The 17,044-nt window shown below is 42.1% G+C and overlaps 1 protein-coding gene and 1 long non-coding RNA gene across 5 annotated transcripts; one reads left to right on the plus strand and one right to left on the minus strand.

The window, feature by feature from the left end:
* The first annotated feature begins 3,130 nt into the window (after positions 1–3,130).
* Positions 3,131–9,476, plus strand: cxxc1b (CXXC finger protein 1b). Of its 3 annotated transcripts, none has more exons than XM_014133258.2 (14): positions 3,131–3,237; positions 4,625–4,737; positions 4,852–4,952; positions 5,033–5,175; positions 5,295–5,450; positions 5,572–5,718; positions 5,909–6,016; positions 6,226–6,404; positions 6,482–6,689; positions 6,859–6,969; positions 7,338–7,387; positions 7,496–7,592; positions 7,715–7,867; positions 8,175–9,476. In XM_014133258.2, exons 1-14 carry the CDS (start codon positions 3,223–3,225, stop codon positions 8,319–8,321), a joined length of 1,728 nt encoding a protein of 575 aa, XP_013988733.1. In that variant the 5' UTR covers positions 3,131–3,222; the 3' UTR covers positions 8,322–9,476. The 3 variants fall into 3 exon arrangements, with proteins under 3 accessions (XP_013988733.1, XP_013988734.1, XP_013988735.1); XM_014133259.2 differs by lacking the exon at positions 3,131–3,237 and adding an exon at positions 3,457–3,626; XM_014133260.2 differs by lacking the exon at positions 3,131–3,237 and adding an exon at positions 3,640–4,171.
* Positions 9,477–14,551: 5,075 nt separating this feature from the next.
* Positions 14,552–16,974, minus strand: LOC106565763 (uncharacterized). Of its 2 annotated transcripts, XR_001319728.2 has the most exons (4): positions 16,501–16,974; positions 15,992–16,069; positions 15,735–15,866; positions 14,552–15,436 (listed from the first exon to the last, which is right to left on the minus strand). It is a non-coding gene; the product is annotated as an uncharacterized lncRNA (long non-coding RNA). The 2 variants fall into 2 exon arrangements; XR_001319727.2 differs by lacking the exon at positions 14,552–15,436 and having other exon boundaries at positions 15,597–15,866.
* Positions 16,975–17,044: the final 70 nt, after the last annotated feature.

Raw genomic sequence — 17,044 nt, forward strand, 5'->3', positions numbered from 1 at the left:
AAGTTTGATGCCCTCAATCTCAGACAAATTATCAATGAACCTACCAGGTACCACCCCAAAGCCGTAAACACGGGCACCCTCATAGATATCATCCTAACCAACTTGCCCTCTAAATACACCTCTGCTGTTTTCAACCAAGATCTCAGCGATCACTGCCTCATTGCCTACGTCCGTAATGGGTCTGTGGTCAAACGACCTCCACTCATCACTGTCAAACGCTCCCTGAAACACTTCAGTGAGCAGGCCTTTCTAATCGACCTGGCCCTGGTATCCTGGAAGGATAATGACCTCAACCCTTCAGTAGAGGATGCCTGGTTATTTTTTTTTAAATGCCTTCCTCACCATCTTAAATAAGCATGCCCCATTCAAGAAATTTAGAACAAAGAACAGATATAGCCCTTGGTTCTCTCCAGACCTGACTGCCCTTAACCAACACAAAAACATCCTGTCGCGTTCTGCATTAGCATCAAACAGCCCCTGTGATATGCAACTTTTCAGGGAAGTTAGAAACCAATATACACAGGTAGTTAGAAAAGCCAAGGCTAGCTTTTTCAAGCAGAAATTTGCTTCCTGCAACACAAACTCTAAAAAGTTCTTGGACACTGTAAAGTCCTTGGAGAATAAGAGCACCTCCTCCCAGCTGCCCACTGCACATAGGAAACTCTGTCACCACCAATAAATCCACTATAATTGAGAATTTCAATAAGCATTTTTCTACGGCTGGCCATGCTTTCCACCTGGCTACCCCTACTCTGGTCAACAGCACTGCACCCTCCACAGCAACTCGCCCAAGCCTTCCCTATTTCTCCTTCTCCCAAATCCAGTCAGCTGATGTTCTGAAAGAGCGGCAAAATCTGGACCCCTACAAATCAGCCGGGCTAGACAATCTGGACCCTCTCTTTCTAAAATGATCTGCCGAAATTGTTGCAATTCATATTACTAGCCTGTTCAACCTCTCTTTCGTATCGTCTGAGATTCCCAAAGATTGGAAAGTTGCCGCAGTCATCCCCCTCTTCAAAGGGGGGGGACACTCTAGACCCAAACTGCTACAGACCTATATCTATCCTACCCTGTCTTTCTAAGGTCTTCGAAAGCCAAGTTAACAAACAGATTACCATCCATTTCGAATCCCACCGTACCTTCTCCGCTACGCAATCTGGTTTCAGAGCTGGTCATGGGTGCACCTCAGCCACGCTCAAGGTCCTAAACGACATCATAACCGCCATCGATAAGAGACATTACTGTGCAGCCGTATTCATCGACCTGGCCAAGGCTTTCGACTCTGTCAATCACCACATTCTTATTGGCAGACTCGACAGCCTTGGTTTCTCAAATGATTGCCTCGCCTGGTTAACCAACTACTTCTCTGATAGAGTTCAGTGTGTCAAATCAGAGGGCCTGTTGTCCGCACCTCTGGCAGTCTCTATGGGGGTGCCACAGGGTCCAATTTTCGGGCCGACTCTCTTCTCTGTATACATCAATGATGTCGCTCTTGCTGCTGGTGATTCTCTGATCCACCTCTACGCAGACGGCACCATTCTGTATACTTCTGGCCCCTCTTTGGACACTGTGTTAACTAACCTCCAGACGAGCTTCAATGCCGTACAACTCTCCTTCCATGGCCTCCAACTGCTCTTAAATGCAAGTAAAACTAAATGCATGCTATTCAATCGACCACTGCCCGTACCTGCCCGTCCGTCCAGCATCACTACTGTAATAAAGATAATCTAACGTTTTACCTAATGATATATAAGGAGGGCATTTGCACAACATGTTTCACAACAGCACACAACAAAATTCCAGAGACATATTGAGCAACCAACTGATACCAATCACGACCACACCTAGAGACAGATGGCTGACTTAAGCCCTAGCCACACGAACTGACCACTGGTGTAAAGAACAACATTCCATGAATATCGCAAAGCACCCAGACACGAATTACCAGAAATACACACACACACACACTTAGGTGTGTTGGACTCCGAGGACAAAGGACACTGCCAAGGGCCAATGGGAAGTCGACACCACCTGGAGCGTGGACCGTCCCTCCACTCATCGACCAGTCAGGAGAGCGGACCTACTAGACTCAACGTCAACACACTGTTATTTCATTGTATAAATTGGATGTACACTATGTTTCGGGGCTCTCTTCTGCTAGTTCCCTATGAGCTAAACGAAGGACTCCGTGCACGCTCAGCCAAATATCTTTGTCTCATAATAAACTGCCTTACTATAAACTGAATCCACCTGGTACAGCGTCTTGACTTGGTCTCCTTCTCAAGTAATTGATCATCAACACTACTCTGGACGGCTCTGACTTAGAATACGTGGACAACTACAAATACCTAGGTGTCTGGTTAGACTGTAAACTCTCCTTCCAGACTCACATTAAGCATCTCCAATCCAAAATTAAATCTAGAATCGGCTTCCTATATCGCAATAAAGCATCCTTCACTCATGCTGCCAAACATACCCTCGTAAAACTGACCATCCTACCGATCCTTGACTTCGGCGATGTCATCTATAAAATAGCCTCCAACACTCTACTCAACAAATTGGATGCAGTCTATCACAGTGCCATCTGTTTTGTCAAGTCTCTGCTAGGTAAAGCCCCGCCTTATCTCAGCTCACTGGTCACCATAGCAGCACCCACTCGTAGCACGCGCTCCAGCAGGTATATCTCACTGGTCACCCCCAAAGCCAATTCTTCCTTTGGCCGCCTCTCCTTCCAGTTCTCTGCTGCCAATGACTGGAACAAACTGCAAAAATCACTGAAGCTTGAGACTCATATCTCCCTCACTAGCTTTAAGCACCAGCTGTCAGAGCAGCTCACAGATCACTGCACCTGTACATAGCCCATCTGTAAACAGCCCATCTATCCACCTCATTCCCATACTGTATTTATTTATTTATCTTGCTTCTTTGCACAACAGTATCTGTACTTGCACATTCATCTTCTGCACATCCACCATTCCAGTGTTTAATTGCTATATTGTAATTACTTCGCCACCCAAAAAAAAAAATGATTATGGTGAATGAGGCAGCAATGTGAAGTTTAAGTGTTGTAATTGTGGGAGGGAACATGGTGCAGCATTTGGTGGATACCAGGTGCAGAGAGAGGCTAGAGAGGCTTAGAGATATAAAATTAGTCATGATGTATCGTATGCAGAGGCTGTAAAACAGATTGGTGGAACTACAGTGTGGAATGATGGCGCTTCCATGGCTGCTCCTGTAGTAAGTGGGTGTTTCTGCTGGTCCTGGCATGGTTTCGAGGCCTCTTCAGAAATTTGTGCTCATGAATGTGCGGTGTCAAAGGACGCTTTGAACAGGTTATAATACGACTCGGGGGATTTATTTGTTTTGTCATTTTCATGGTCGTAAAAGAATTGGGCAGATCATTAGTGATCGTACATACCAGCACAGTAGGTGGCGGCATGCACTTAAACGATTGCTTGCGGACCGCCATGATAGCATAGAATAAAGCTTTAAAGAAGAAGGTTTGGTCCAACATCCGAGTTCAGCCGATTATTTGATTTCCGGCGTCGTCAACCCAGATTGTGACCCTGAGCAGTTGTTTAGCTATCGTTGAAGTTTGATCGAGGATTGCAAATACATCACAAATGGTACCGTTAGTTAGCTAAATTAATGCAAAGAAATGCGTTTTGTTTTATGTGAATTTCATGGTTGGTTGCCTAACATAGCAATTGTCTAGATTCGTGTCTTCGCCTTGCTAAACCAGCTAATGCTAGCCAGCACTTTTAGCTAGCTAACGGTAGCTTGCCAGTCGCAATGGAAATGCAACAGCTTGTCGATTATTTTCAGACTTTTGGCTTGTTACCGTTTTGTTAGTTAAGCGTTCGCTATTTGTTTTATGTCTCAGGTTATGGTTACCTAGCTAGATCTAGCTAGCGAAGTTGCCATCTGGAATGCGAAATAAGTTTTTTAACCAACAAAAGATTGTATTGTTTGGGCAGACTAGTATGTCCGACTCGACTTAGAGTAGACCGCAGTATAGTAACTTTAGATATTAATGTTTGCCATCAGATTAGTTGTTTTCGACATAATGATGATTAGCCTATCAGATCGAACCTCCAGCGGCATAACGTTACCCAAGCACTGCAACTAGCTTGTACTCTGCAGGTCGAGCCGACAGTCCATTGAAATCATGGTACATTTATTTTCAACCAACCTTTATTTGGCTATACTTGCACTGGCGTGTCTTAAACGGATGTTTCCAGTTCCAGGGTAACTCCAAAAACTAGAGAATATTAAATCCACTTTTTTGTATTGAGTTAGAAATGGCTTGTCGCATGTGTGTACATCTGTGTTTGGGTTGTATGCGAGATATCCGGCAGCTAAAATGCTGAGGGAACTCCGTGCAAAAAGTGGATTTAATATTTTAATGAATATTCTCTGGTTATCTGAGTTCCATCTGCAAATGGAAACAGATGTCTAAGACACCAGTGCCTAACAAATCGAGAATGAAAAAAGTATCGACAAAGGTTGTTTGAAAATAATTGCCATGTTTTTATGGACCGTCGGATCGACCTCCAGTACAATAAATATTAGTTATTGCGCTGGAGGTTGTCTGACTGGCTAGATGATGATGATTATCTTCCAGGACAGTGAAGTGTCAGACTTTGAGCCTGCACCAGGGCTTGAGAGCAGTATGGAGGGCGAGAATGCACCAGTGTACTGCATTTGTCGAAAACCTGACATCAATTGCTTCATGATGTGAGTTTAATCAGATCATAACAGCAACACCTTCAACACAAGTAATCATAACATGACCTTGAAATGTTACATAACCTTAATTTCATGGGGCTCATATCTGTGTTTTTCTTGTAGTGGTTGTGACAACTGTAATGAGTGGTTTCATGGTAACTGCATCAATCTCACAGAGAAGATGGCCAAAGCTATCAGGCAGTGGTACTGCCTGCGATGCCAAGGTGAGCTTTTGGTTTCCCATTCACTATCATCCACATGGGTATCTGTCACATGTACTTACTAACCTGTTGCTTTTTATTAGACAAAAACCCATCATTGGAGATAAAATACCGTCCAAAGAAGAGCCGCGAAAAGGAGACAGAGGGCCAGAGAGAGCCAGAGAGAAAATTTGAAAGACAAAACAGCACTCCAGATTATAAATCTGAAAGGCGCCGTGGATCAAAGGTTCGTTATTTTACATCTAAATGTTATGTCCCCATTTTCCTTCAATGTATATCTAAAATTGTGCGTCTTTGGAACTATTCTATTGGCAAACATATCTTTGTCTCTCTTGTTTGTCTCAGGTTAAGCGCTCTGCTCGTATGTGTGGAGAGTGCGAGCCCTGCTTGAGGACTGAGGACTGCGCCACATGCGACTTCTGCAAGGACATGAAGAAATTTGGGGGTCCCAACAAAATAAGACAGAAGTGTCGATTTAGGCAGTGTGACGTCCGAGCCAGGGTGCGTTCCTAATGAGACTATGCCATCACAATTTTTTTTTACTTACATCTTTTGAACTGGTGTAGTCAAAAAACGTCTGTAGTCTTGCAAACTGTGACACAATGCCTCTTATTCTCTGCAGAAAATGTTGCGTGTGAAGGATGAAGAGTTTAATTTGCGTGAAAGGCGGGATAATTCCTACCACCGGCGAAGACGATATTCAGACGACTACGATAGTGAGGCAGAACTCTATGAAAAGTACAAGGCAGCGGGATATGACGACAACATGGTATTGCAATAGATGAGAAATATGGCTGAAGATTCTGTCAAGAACTATTTGAAACACATAAAAAATACACAAAGATCCTTATTATTGTCCTACTGTTGCACTTACACTCCCATATCCACTTGTTCTTTAGCTTGAATAACAATTTTTCAAGTATTTTGAATGTTTATCTTATTGTTTCTGTTCAACCCAGCCATGGCTCAGTGATGAGGATGACGGGCCTCCATTCAGCCCTGTCCTGCGAAAGAAAGCTGTGAAGGTCAAGCATGTAAAGAGACGGGAAAATAAATTTGACAAGAAAGTAAGTAAACTTTACTTTCACATCTTGCAGACACACAATGATTACTGTTAATTTTTATCCATGCAGTTGCAGTCCACATCTACCAAATATTTGAAGATTTTAGCTTTTTTTATTGCATCATAGGAATCTTACTGTTGTGACAAACTACATCAAAGTACAGTGATCTTACATGTGTGCATTGCGATTTGTTTTTTGTTAATGCATATCAGAAAGAGTCACGGCGGCACAAACAGAAGCAGAAGCACAAGGACAAAGTCAGGCACAGTGATAGGGGCGATGCCAGGGATGGAGGAGGGCAGCGACAGTGCCTTGGGCCCAGCTGTGTGGAAGCTGCACGAGCCAACTCCAAATACTGCTCAGAGGAATGTGGCATGAAGCTGGCTACCAAGTAAGCGCACAAACACCAAAACACACACATGCAACTGTAAGAAAATCAACCAAATGTAAAATGCATTCTGTCTCTAGCCGGCTCTATGAGATACTCCCTCAACGTATCCAGCAGTGGCAGCAGAGCCCCTGCATCGCTGAGGAGCAGGGCAAGAAGCAACTGGAGCGGATCCGAAGGGATCAGCAGAATGCACGCATGCGTCTCACTGACATGGAGAAACGCTTCCACGAGCTGGAGGGAATCATTGCTAAGGCCAAGCAGCAGGTAGTCCAGCAGGATGAGGAGGTGAGTCACTTCAGAATTTGTTTATTGGCCACTGCGGTATTTATCCAGTGGGGTCAGAGCTCCTCGGCTAGAGAAATGTTTTGCCCGTTCAAGTCTGCGCTCAAATCTTTCAGCGGCTTCCTGGGTGAAACATTGCTTTGACGTGTCTTTCTTTTGGTTCTCGTTTCAGACGAATGAAGGGGACAATGAAGAAACAGACCTGATGATTTTCTGTGTGTCCTGCAGTCACCCTATCAACCCAAAGGTGGCACTGCGACATATGGAGAGATGCTATGCTAAGGTGAGCCAGTCAATGTTGAGCCAACATTCTTTTTATCTAGCCTATCAGTCAACCCCAATAATGCCTTCCCTCTAACTCAGTTAGCGTAGCGCCACAGGGTTTGATTGCAGCCATTTTCTTGTACGTGTAAAGATGGAGATTTCCTATTTAGCTTCTCTGATTTTAGTTGTGAGTTTGTGGTATACATCCAGAGTGCAGTGGCTGATAAGTGTCTGCAACATCCTATATGGGAGAGGATGAAATGTACAGAATTAAACTTAATATAGAGTACTAGCAATATGAATATAAGTTGCAAATATGCACTCCTTCCTAAAGGACACAGTATAAACTGATAACATTCTGTATTTCTCTCTCTTTTGCATTGACAGTATGAGAGCCAGACATCTTTCGGTTCAATGTACCCAACAAAGATCGAAGGGTAAGAGTCTAGCACTTTGAATGGGTTTGCTGGAAGTGAACAATTGTTGCTTGCTTTTCTGTTTCCATATTGTTTCACCACGGTAGTCTCTATACTTTTTGTTCTCAGAGCAACAAGACTCTTCTGCGATGTGTACAACCCCCAGAGCAAGACCTACTGCAAGAGGCTTCAGGTTTTGTGCCCAGAACATTCCAGGGACCCAAAGGTCAGTGATGATTGGCAAGTCAGATGCAAAAAACTTTGCCATAAAGCACACTAATTGTCCTGCTGTTTGACTTATGATGTATAATCTTGGCTTCGCTTGCCCTTCTCTTGTTTTGTGGTTAGGTCCCAGGGGATGAGGTGTGCGGCTGTCCTCTGGTCCGTAATGTGTTTGAGGCAACAGGAGAATACTGCAGGGTTTCTAAACGCAAATGTAATAAGCACTACAACTGGGAGAAGCTCAGGAGAGCTGAGGTGGACCTGGAGCGTGTCAGAGTGGTTAGTAGTGGAATGTACCACATCCATCTATTTTGAGCCACTTCACCAGGGTTGAGGTGAATTCCATTGGAATTCCTGTAGATTGAATCAGAAAGATCCCATAATTCCAGTTCATTCTGATTTTTGGCTAACATGAATCAATTGACTAAGACCCTGGTTATAACAAACATTATTGACCTTCATAAATGGTAGTTCATATGATCTATGAAAGTGAATTTTAAAGGACCGAGTAGACAGTTGATTTCAAAGACTTTTGCTATATTAATCATTACTCCTTGCTTTTCTCCCAAAATGTATTTGTAAACAGTGGTACAAGCTGGATGAGCTCTTTGAGCAGGAGCGCAACGTCAGGACTGCTATGACCAACAGGGCTGGTCTTCTCGCTCTTATGCTGCACCAAACCATTCAGCACGACCCCCTGACAACGGATCTCCGTTGCAACAAGGACAGATAGCCAGCTGCATCTTCATGTTATTTCTGAGTGGCATTTTCGTACATCTTTGTTAGAGATTTATAGTATCTTTTTGTAGAGACTTTGGATTTTAAGACCTTTGCTGAAGTTGAAAAACAGAAATATTTGAATGGTAAATGAATATATTTTCCTTGTGTCCAGCACTATTGAGGTCTTGTCTCTTCTGGTATCTTGCTAATTATAGTCCAAAAATAAAGACTGTGGTCAAGCTCTCTTGCAAATGAAAAACCTTGGTCAAGCCATCCGCGCTGTAGAATCTGCGTGTGCACATGCGCTCACATTATGGTATAGCTGGCCCCATTTAGTTGACTGGTGGATTGTTTGTTTGGTAGCTGGTCGACCAACAGCCTGAGATTTCCTTAGTCGAGCAGTAGCAAAAAAATTATTTCATGGTGTACAAGACACTGGTCTGATTCGTGCCCGTCTGAGTGGACTGCTCCATTGTGGAGGACGTGGGGATGGCACAGTCCATAAAATGTGCTACTGAAATTGTATATGGTTATATTACATAAGAACAATGGTGCAATTATAATATTTTAAAACAAATGCGCTTTCTCTAGTGTTGTATAGTGGTCGCTGTTCACTGTTCAGAAAAACGTCAGTGCGCTCTTGAATTGGCACCTTTTCAACTAGTATTCCGGAGTCAACTAGTATTCCGGAGTCAACTAGTATTCCGGAGTCAACTAGTATTCCGGAGTCAACTAGTATTCCGGAGTCAACTAGTATTCCGGAGTCAACTAGTATTCCGGAGTCAACTAGTATTCCGGAGTCAACTAGTATTCCGGAGTCAACTAGTATTCCGGAGTCAACTAGTATTCCGGTGTTGAGAACAATACGGTGGAGGCAGCAGCAGAATGAGATGAGAACAGCCCTTGGCTTATTGTCAAAGAAGTGAGGAGAAAGGGAACCCCAACTTAATTAGGTCTACTCAACAGTCTGTTGAATATGCCTGGCTTCATATATCCATATATCTACAAAAATAAAACAGATCCTGCTTCTGTTGCCTGTTTGAGTGTTTAATAGCCTACTGATTCAGTGAGCACCAAGCCTCATGCAATTACATGTCAAGTAAACAATTTTACAAATTCAGCTGTTTTTAATCTTTGCTTTGCTGTAATAAAGGCTTTATACTTTTCAGCCTCTGGTATTATAGTTTGTGTTAACACTTCCAAATTGTCAGATAAATAATATAACGCACCTTTTTCTTGATATTATTAGTAGTAGTTGTATTTATTAAGGATGCCCAGGCAGCAGCTACTCTTACTGGGGTCCAGCAAAATTAAGGCAGTTAAACAATGTTAAAAAGATTACAAGACATTCACAACAGTGTGCCCTCGGGCCCCTACTCTACAACATATCTAAAACACAAAATCCATGTGTACCTGTGTGTGTGTTTATGCATGTGTCTCTGCCTATGTTTGTGTTGCTTCACAGTCCCTGCTGTTCCGTAAGGTGTGTTTTTTTAAATCAAATTTTACTGCTTGCATGAGTTACTTGATGTGGAATAGAGTTCCATGTAGTCATGGGTCTATGCAGTACTTTAAGCCTCCCATAGTCTGTTCTGGACTTGGGGACTGTGAAGAGACCTCTGGTGGCACGTCTTGTGGGGTATGCATGGGTGTCCGAGCTGTGTGCCAGTAGTTCAAACAGACAGCTCGGTGCATTCAACATGTCAATACCTACACAAATACAAGTAGTGATGAAGTCAATCTCTCCACTTTGAGCCAGCAGAGATTGACATGCATATTATTAATTAGCTCTCTGTGTACATCCAAAGACCAGCCTTGCTGCCCTGTTCTGAGCCAATTGTAATTTTCCCAAGTCCCTCTGTGGCACCTGACCACACGACTGAACAGTAGTCCAGGTGTGACAAAACTAGGGCCCATAGAACCTGCCTTGTTGATAGTGCTGTTAAGGCAGAGCATCGCTTTATTATGGACAGACCTCTCCCCACCTTAGCTACTGTTGTAACAATATGTTTTGACTATGACAGTTTACAATCCAGGGTTACTCCAAGCAGTTTAGTCACCTCAACTTGCTCAATTTCCACATTCATTACAAGATTTAGTTGAGGTTTCGGGTTAACTGAATGATTTGTCCCAAATACAATGAATTTAGTTTTTGAAATATTTAGGACTAACTTATTCCTTGCCACCCATTCTGAAACTAACTGCAGCTCTTTAAGTGTTGCAGTCATTTCAGTCGCTGTAGTAGCTGACGTGTATAATGTTGAGTCATCCACATACATTGACACACTGGCTTTACTCAAAGCCAGTGGCATGTCTTTAATAAGATTGAAAAAGTAAGGGGCCTAGACAGCTGCCTTGGGGAATTCCTGATTCTACCTGGACTTTGTTGGAGAGGCTTCCATTAAAGAACACCCTCTGTGTTCTGTTAGACAGGTAACTCTTTATCCACAATAGCAGAGGGTGTAAAGCCATAACACATATGTTTTTCCAGCAGCAGACAATGATCAATTATGTCAAAAGCCCCACTGAAGTCTAACAAAACAGCCCCCACAACCTATGATCATAAGTAATGTCATTATCATCAGTAGGCTTAGTATAGCAGCCTTCTATAACCACCATTAAGCTGTAGGCCTAACATGTTGACCACACCTCTTGTGTTGCAAAATAAATGTACACACACATTATTCAATCATTGCACCAACATTGCTCGTGCGCGTCAACGAGCGTATGCATAGCCAGGTGTTAAAATAGAACTTTGTTTGATTGGTGACGCTTGACGCGCTGCAAGTCCTACCTCTCCCATCTATCTCCTCATTGGTTTTTAGGAGCATATACCCACGTGGGTGATTGAAAGATGAACTGAGGTCCACACTCCAGTTCAGTTGATGGTGGTAATGCACCTTCAACTTGGTTGCCAACCGCCATATAAAGTCTGAAGAAGAGGAAGCCTTGGAGGAGATATTACTAGAAACGAACTCGGTTTACCCTTTTAACTGTGGATTAATTGTCAGAGTAGAGGACCTTGTGCATTTCAGGTAAAATAACAACTCAATGTTTATATCCCAGGACAAATTAGCTAGCAACAGCAAGCTAGCTAAATTGCCATAAATGTTTGCTTTTCAACCTGCCCCAAAATTAATATAGTTGGTTCAGAGTTTGTTTTGATATTTCAACCTGCGTGTCCTGACCGCGTCTGGTGTGGGTGAACAAAATCAACATGTGCGCAATGGCACGCACTCACGTGAGCGGTCTGGTTAGCATGTAAGAGTCCATCCTGTTTAGTCTTAATACCGTAACTTACTTAGGCCTATATTTCAATACTTATATAAGCTACTGTATCAATCATTCATTCTTTCATGTCATCACACAACATATGAGTCATTCATGATTTGAAATGCAATCAAGCATTTTAGTTTTAAAATAAAATAAAGCAAGCGTTGAATAATTATCTTAAACAATAAATAAACCGTTCCATTTCGGATATTGCATTCACAGATAAATGCTACTATTTTTAGTCTTTGCTGTAATAAAGGCTTAACAACAACAAAAAACATTACAACAGACTCTCTGGTACGCTTATTTATTGAGTGTTGTTTACATTGTTCCAAACAGTCAGAAAAATTATATTGTAATCTATACAGCACCTGTTTGGCACACATAATATGCACGCAGAGTTTGCTCCTTACCTTCTTGTTCTTGATCTCCAATATTTTCCACAACTAGTCAAATGTATTCCTCCTGAGCAACCAGTAAACATTCCCCCATTTCGAGTTTATTTGTCATGCCCTCTACATCCATTTTTGCTGTCACGTGTTACAGTGTTCAGAGTTTGTTATAACCAATTTATTGAAGTGATTATAATATGTTATAGGTCAGGTCCTATTGTGCACTATTTGGACAGGATTAGTTTTACTGGGGGAGGTCGGGTAATGTAATTATATGCTGCAGCAGGGAAGAGAGAGAGAGAACAGGTGCTAGTCACATAGTCGTTGTCTTTTTGTTTTAACACAGTGCTGCAAGTTTCAGCCCGGCACAATCAAATTAATTGCAGGTCGGACTCCATCTAGTCATTTGTGTGTCTTAATTATTTAATCAAACAGCGTGCTTAAGGCATCAGACAAGCTCAGTGAATATAGTTGATTTAAATAAAACACATAAGATGTGTCAATATATGGAAAAAATACTGCGCATTTTTTTGAATTTCGACCAATCCATTGATCAAACAGACGACTCTTGGTCGACGAAGATTTTTTTTTTAGTCGGGGACATCAGTAAATTATGGTATCATGCGGAATATGCTTGACAGGGAGAGATGCTCCGATCTCTGAACCTCTTCTAAACAGATTGTCACCAGTGAATTGTGTGATATGTTAATATGCAGTAAATTCATTCAAAAAGTTAAGCAAATTGTATTGACTTTTTTAGTTTCGGTTTGGTAGCAACACGCATCATACACAGAAGCACATGTCTCCCAGGCAATAGTTAGGGTAGACCCTAATCAGTGATTGATATCCCACATAACTATGATTGCATTTGGATCTCATGAAAGGTCAGAAATAGTCTCGCAGCAAAGAAACATCTAAGCACTTTATAAATGCACAGATCTGATGAAAATAAAGCCATGATTGGATTTTTTTTTATGATCATAACCCATTGTCAATTATGATAATTTAAAAGATTTGAATGGTCCTGATTTTAATTGAAAGCTAATTGAAATAGATTGCCAATACAAGTAATTACTGGGTTAGTTCCAGCTCATATTTACATTTACATTTTAGTCATTTAGCAGACGCTCTTATCCAGAGCGACTTACAGTAGTGAATGCATACATTTCATCCATTTCCCCCCCCCCGTATTTCATAGGAAAGTATTCAGGCCCCTTGACTTTTTCCACATTTTGTTAGGTTAAGGCCTTATTCTAAAATTCATTAAATAGTTTTTTCCCTCATCAATCTACACACAATATCCCATAATGACAAAGGAAAAACATGATTTTAAAGACCGAAATATCACATTTACATAAGTATTCAGACTGTTCACTCAGTAATTTGTTGAAGCACTTTTGGCAGCGATTACAACCTGAAGTATTCTTGGGTATGATGCTACAAACTTGGCACACCTGTATTTGGGGACTTTCTACCACTCTTCTCTGCAGATCCTCTCAAGCTCTGTCAGGTTAGATGGGGAGCTATTTTCAGGTCTCCCCAGAGATGTTAGATCGGGTTCAAGTCCGGGCTCTGGCTAGGCCACTCAAGGACATTCAGAGACGTGTCCCGAAGCCACTCCTGCATTGTCTTGGCTGTGTGCTTAGGGTCGTTGTCCTGTTGGAAGGTGAACCTTCGGCCCAGTCTGAGGTCCTGAGCGCTCTGGAGCAGGTTTTCATGAAGGATCTGTCTGTACTTTGCTCCGTTCAACTCTGCCTCGATCCTGACTAGTCTCCCAGTCCCGGCTGCTGAAAAACATCCCCACAGCATGATGCTGCCCCCACCATGCTTCACCGTAGGGATGGTGCCAGGTTTCCTTCAGACGTGACACTTGGCATTCAGGCCAAAGAGTTCAATCTTGGTTTCATCAGACCAGGGAATCTTGTTTCTCATGGTCTGAGAGTCCTTTAGGTGCCTTTTTGCAAACTCCAAGCAGGCTGTCATGTGCCTTTTACTGAGGAGTGGCTTCCGTCTGGCCACTCTACCATAAAGGCCTGATTGGTGGAGTGCTGCAGAGATGGTTGTCCTTCTAGAGCTCTATTAGAGTGACCATCAAGTTCTTGGTCACCTCCCTGACCAAGGCCCTTCTACCCCGATTGTGCAGTTTAGCTGGGCGGCCAGCTCTAGGAAGAGTCTTGGTGGTTCCAAAACTTTTTCCATTTAAGAATGATGGAGACCACTTTGTTCATAGGGACCTTCAATGCTGAAATAATGTTTTGGTACCCTTCCCCAGATCTGTGCCTCGAAACAATCCTGTCTCTGAGCTCTACGGACAATTCCTTCGGCCTACTGGCTTGGTTTTTGCTCTGACATGCACTGTGAACTGTGGGATATTAAATAGACAGGTGTGTGCCTCTCCAAATCATGTCCAATCAATTGGATTTACCACAGGTGGACTCCAACCAAGTTGTAGAAACATCTTAAGGATGACCAATGGAAACAGGATGCACCTGAGCTCAATTTCAAGTCTCATAGCAAAGGGTCTGAATGCTTATGTAAATAAGGTATCTGCTTTTATTTTTAATACATTTGTAAAAACATTTTAAAAACGTTTGGTTTTGAATTATGGTGTATTGTGTGTAGATTGTTGAGGAATTATTTTTATTTAATCCATTTTAGAATAAGGCTGTAACGTAAGAAAATGTGGAAAAAGTCAAGGGGGTCTGAATACTTTCCGAAGGCACTTTAGCACATATTGGAGACTATGAAAATTAAACATACTGTTTCAAATATGTAACATTTTGAAAATACACATATATCGCATACATAGTAAATAAGAAATAAGGCCTGAGGGGGTGTGTATATGGCCAATATACCATGGTGAAGTGCCTGGATACAGCCCTTAGCCGTGATATTGGCCAAATACAACAAACCCCCAAGGTGCTTTATTGCTATTATAAACAGGTTACCAACAGAAATAGAAAAGTAAACAAGTATTTTTGCATCCTACCCATGGTTTATTGTCTGATATACCACAGCTTTCAGCCAATCAGCATCCAGGTTCCAAACTACCTAGTGTATAATGGAATTCATCCCATGTTGGAGACTCAATTAAAGAATAATTTCAAATATGTAGTCAGCAAACTCAATGGAATAATAGAGAACAACTACTCATCTATCCATGTTATGGACTGGAAGCATGTTGAAACAAAATCTGATATTAAATCCATGCTAAAATAGTGTGCAAAACTCTCATCAAGGCAAAGGGTGGCTACTTTGAAGAATCTCAAATAAAAAATATGTTGATTTGTTTAACACTTTTTTGGTTACTACATGATTCCATATGTGTTATTTCATAGTTTTGACGTCTTCACTATAATTCTACAATGTAGAAAATAGTAAAAAATTAAGGAAAACCCTGGAATGAGTAGGTGTGTACAAACTGTTGACTGGTACTGTAGGTGGAGGTTGAGATGTATGTGTCCTGGTGAAAGGAGAGGAAGGTCACGTTTCTCGGGATGTTCTTCCTCAGAGGGTGCAGCATCAGAATCAGCAGGCTAAAGCTCTCACACACTAACCCCTTCAGAGAGGACAGAGGGTACGACAGTCTGCCTCCTCATCCCTACCCACCCACCCCACACATACACCTCCTTACCTCACACATACACATGCACACACACAAATCTCATTAGATTCTCAGTGCAGACTAAGCCTTTCTATGTGGAAATTATGACAGTGTGTGTGTCCATGTGTGCTCATCCCTTCCTGTGTGTGTGTGTTACCTGTTGGGAGTGGTCTAGCTGCTGCAGCTGCTCCATGTCTAGGGATTTCCTTCTCTACTGAACATGTGTAGGATGTGGGGGATTGTAAGGGGACTGTAATTCTGCATCCAGCGTCTATGGAGACTGATGAATCTACACACAGAGTCAAATACAAAGTATATTTAGATCATCGCAAATTACACACGTCCTCTGTCCCCCTCTAGAAAAACAAAGGTGAAATGTCATTATACTCTAATACAGGGGTATTCAACTCTTACCCTACGAGGTCTGGCACCTGCTGGTCCTGTTCTACCTCGTAATTAATTGCACTGGTGTCCCAGGTCTAAAATCAGTCCCTGAATGGAAAAAGACAGTGGAACTGGCTTGGAGGTCCAAAGTGTAGTTTGAGGGCTCTAGTATATAGAACCATACCATGCTAGGCAGGGAATGGCAGAAGTGTTGTGCCTGCCTGCCTGCCTATATGTGTAGTGTCACTGTCAACACTGCCAGCTTCAATCTCACCCAGTTGTGCAGGTGTAGTGGTGGCCATAAGCAGGCATGCTCAGCATGCCCACCTATTTCTCTACAGATATACTCACTAATTACCATTGAGAATAATTGAATGACTGAACAAATGAACGATCAATCTTAATTCCTTTCATCTCTGGCTTTATTGGGTGGCGGGAATGACGACCTATAGCCAGCTACCTACACCATATAGACAAAAAAAAATACACCATAAAAACTACACCATATAGACAATGGTTGATCATTAATTTATACTCACCTGATGGCAGAGAGTGGGTGATGGTCAAAACTTGGCATGTCAAGCCGTTTTCCTTGTACAGTATAACTTGACAGACTGACACACACACCTGTTTGGTATGATAGCTAACGTTACAACAGTAGGTAGCGTTAGCATTTAACGTTAGCTCGATGCTTGGTGGCTTTTAATATCAGCTCCCGATATTGTCTATCACTATCGGTAAAGCCACCAAGTATTGAACGCAGCTAGCTAGTTAGCTAACTAACTACCGTTACTTGTTGGTGGTCCTATTTAGAACTAACCTGGAGAAAATTAGCTAGCTGAAGCTATGATCAGATAACGTCAAATAGTCACACATATTTTCCTTAAAAACAGCTAGCACTGCCAGTAGCAGAATACATATCATCAAATATTTGTATAACATAAACATACTTGTTCTATCTATGGTATTATGTTGTAGCCCCTCGTCTCTACGTCCACATTATCTGTTCATTAATTAAATATTGTGGACAGGACAACATTAGAAAAAAATTATCGTTATGTAGCAAGTCTGGTATTTCAGTTC

Source organism: Salmo salar, chromosome ssa12, assembly GCF_905237065.1.
Source record: "Salmo salar chromosome ssa12, Ssal_v3.1, whole genome shotgun sequence".
NCBI lineage: Eukaryota > Metazoa > Chordata > Actinopteri > Salmoniformes > Salmonidae > Salmo > Salmo salar.